Below are 3,086 nucleotides of genomic sequence, written 5' to 3'. Positions count from 1 at the left end.
TTTGAACATGTTTAGAATTTTTTTAAGACCAATTTTGTCCTCATACATAAAATCAAGAGTTAAATTAAAAACCCGAGTAAATACGTACACTTAACGGCTTCTTTCACTTGCTAGTGAGTCAATGGCCGGAGATGCGCGTCACGCACCGTGCTGCAAGGCATCAAGGACTAGATGGAAGCCACGACTCACCAATCGATGTGAAACCGTGGGGACGCGTGGACAGGGCTCCCAGGGAGGAGGCGCGCTCGTCAGCGACGGGGAACAATAGTTACAGGAACTTCCTAGTTTGAGAACCCGAATCTTGACGTGATAGTATATGTTATAGAGCTAGAAATTATAAAAGTAGATTTTTTTTGAGAGTTTTAGTTAAATATTGGTGCATGTAACTATGGGGACATGTGGACAAGGCTCCCAGGGATGAGGCCCGCTCGTCAGCGACGAGAAAAATAGTTACAGGAACCTCCTAGCTTGAGAACTCGCAGAATCTTAACGTGATAGTATATGTTATAGATTCCTTCACAGTGCAACAGAGCTTATGATCAAGGATGCGAAGGGGATCCGAATAGCCTGAGGGTGCATCCCAGGCTAAGGTCACCACCACCATGAAGCTCAGAATCCGGACCCAAAAGTTTTCAATTTTGAATGTTTTGGGCCACCTAGGGCTATTCTGGTTTGAGAGGAGTAGTGGACAGTGATTCGAAAGAAAAGTGGAGAGAGCGCAGAGAACATGATGGCCAAAGTAGAGATCCCAGCCAGAGTTGCAGAACACTCATTCTATCAAGCCTTACCATTGTTGGACTTCTCCTTTCGTTGCTTCGAGTGAACCTTCTGTTATGGAGATTTAGCTCGCAAAGTTCACATTCTTCAAGTGTCTCGAAACATCCATTAGACCGAGGTTCAAATTCCTATTATTTTCATCATTAGCTTTGCAAATGCAAATCATGTTAAGTCCCCTAGTAATAGCCACTTTTCATTTGCCGACGGTCTGATGCTCTTTATCTCCGGAAGGAAGTTCAGCTTCGTGCTATTAATCGCTGGGCCGTACACTGAAGTGAGCTGGAAGGAGGTTGAGCACTCGTTGATGGTCACTTGTGCGGAGTTGTGGAACTCTCCCATCGTATCTCTGTCACTGTTATAAGTAGTATCTCCCATTCCCACTTTTGAACTATGTCGTTCTACCATGCTAAGACAATCTTTTAGGCATTGTTCCATGTATGCTGCTCCTCTTATATGGCCAATTTCTATTTTCAATGTCATTACTTCTGCGAACTAGAGTAGCACATAATATACCAAGAGTACCAACTAATCAAATGAAGATTTAAAATGAGGATAACATGCCCTTGAACAGTTACGATGTACTTGTTTGTTTTGCAAGAATTCTAGAATGGCATTGAATGAAAGGAATAATTACTCGTGCTGTCTCTGCCTAAAAATATTAGACGTATTTTTTACGAAAAGTTAAAATTTATGTATTCTAACTAATATTTAATTAAATTATAAAAATATCTAGTGTATAAAAATTATACAATTAGATTTAATTCTAAATAATTTTATACTATATATGTTTTATAAATATAAATAATACATTTTGTGAGAAATATTAGTTCAAATTTAATTTAAAAACTAAGTCCAAAATAAATATGTCAATATTTTTTAATGGAAGGAGTAGATCACAAGATATTAGACCATCTCCAACTATATTCCCTTTATTTTATTTTCTTTCTTGTTCTTATTCTTTTTATTTTTTCTCATCTTCAATAACTCTACTTCGAAGAGAATCGCAAAGTAAAAAGAGAATCCTATCTTGAAGAAAATGACACTGAGAATCTCTTCGTAACCGAAATCGTAAAATAAAATTATTGAAACGCTGATTTACGGGAATTTAAACAGTGAAGAGAAATCCTTATCCATGGTCTTATATAAGCGTCGTGACGGTGGATTCCACCGCACCCCGGTATCGGAGTTCCCCACGCACACCGGTCAGAAAGAACGCACTCGCACAAGGAAGAGACGGAGCGAGCGCGCGCGGGTGGGCGATCGGCGATGCCGAGGTCTCCGGCGGGCGAGCGCCTGACGCTCGAGGACTACATCCTCTTCTTCACCACCCGCAGCGGCCAGGGCCTCAGCCTCGGCCACCTCAACCAGGTCATTCTCTCTCTCTCTCTCTCTGCGCGTTCTGTGTCCTAACTCTTCTCGCCCTTTCCTCGCCGCAGATCATCTACATGCACGCGTTCGCCAAGCTCCACCGCGAGAACAAGGTACCCCTCCCCTCCCTTCAATTGGGTTTCTGTTCACTGACTCCTCTCACGCTGCTCTCGCGCCTCCGACGGCAGACAACGATCGTGGACGCGCTCAAGTCGGTCGACCTCATGCGCCCGCGCCGCTCCACCGTCTCCATCAACGCCACCACGCCTCCGCCGGGCGCCGCCCCGGCCGCGGCCGCCGCGCTCTCCACGGAGGAGGCCACTCGCGACATCGAGGACATCGGCTGGCGCGAGTGTCCCGTCAGCTCCCTCCTCTCCGTCCGCGCCGGGTTGCGGGCGCCCGCCGCCTCCTCCGTGCCCCTCTCCGCCATCCCCCCCGCCTCCCCCGTGCCCCTAGCCGCCATCGCCCCCGCCTCCGCGGAGCGCGTTCCCCCGCCGAGCGTAATCAGCGCCTCCTCGCCCCTCCCCCTCGCGCTGCCGGCGCCCGCAAGGAGGAAGCGGCCGGCGACGAGCAAGGGGAAGGCGGCGATGAGGACGAGGAAGAGGTGCGTGGTGGAGCTGCTCACGCTCCCGTCCGTCGAGATGGCTACCTCCGCCTAACGACGGCGGCCTGTCTCGCCGCCACCTAGCTCTGCTCACGCCTCGTCTGCAGGCAGGACACCGCAGGCTTGGCCTCTGCCTCTCCTTGGTTCTTAATTATACTACTAGTAAGTAGCACTGGTGTTAGTTTTGGTATGGATTTGGTTAGCTTAACTCGTGTTAATGCTCTGGTAGAATCGAGTAGTGGATTGTAAAGGATCAAATTAAGCTGAGTTTCCTAAAAAAAGATCAAAGCTAAGCTTGTTTAGTTAATGCTGTTGCAAGATGCGTCGTTTGTGGTGA

At 47.6% G+C, this 3,086-nt stretch overlaps 1 protein-coding gene across 1 annotated transcript; it reads left to right on the top strand.

The window, feature by feature from the left end:
- The first annotated feature begins 1,963 nt into the window (after positions 1 to 1,963).
- On the top strand, positions 1,964 to 3,086 carry LOC133914353 (uncharacterized). The gene is made up of 3 exons (XM_062357470.1): positions 1,964 to 2,145; positions 2,214 to 2,258; positions 2,334 to 3,086. The coding sequence occupies exons 1-3, from the start codon at positions 2,044 to 2,046 to the stop codon at positions 2,802 to 2,804; spliced, it is 618 nt and encodes a 205-aa protein (XP_062213454.1). The 5' UTR covers positions 1,964 to 2,043; the 3' UTR covers positions 2,805 to 3,086.

The sequence above is a fragment of the Phragmites australis genome, chromosome 4 (genome assembly GCF_958298935.1).
Source record: "Phragmites australis chromosome 4, lpPhrAust1.1, whole genome shotgun sequence".
NCBI classification, from domain to species: domain Eukaryota; kingdom Viridiplantae; phylum Streptophyta; class Magnoliopsida; order Poales; family Poaceae; genus Phragmites; species Phragmites australis.
This window is presented reverse-complemented; position numbering and strand designations above follow the sequence as displayed.

Excerpts from the sequence above, each read along its gene's own strand:
- LOC133914353 (XM_062357470.1), top strand. The coding sequence starts at position 2,044 with ATGCCGAGGTCTCCGGCGGGCGAGCGCCTGACGCTCGAGGACTACATC. Across the intron at positions 2,146-2,213 it reads GCCTCGGCCACCTCAACCAG|ATCATCTACATGCACGCGTT; the intron begins GTCATTCTCTCT and ends TCCTCGCCGCAG. Across the intron at positions 2,259-2,333 it reads AGCTCCACCGCGAGAACAAG|ACAACGATCGTGGACGCGCT; the intron begins GTACCCCTCCCC and ends CTCCGACGGCAG.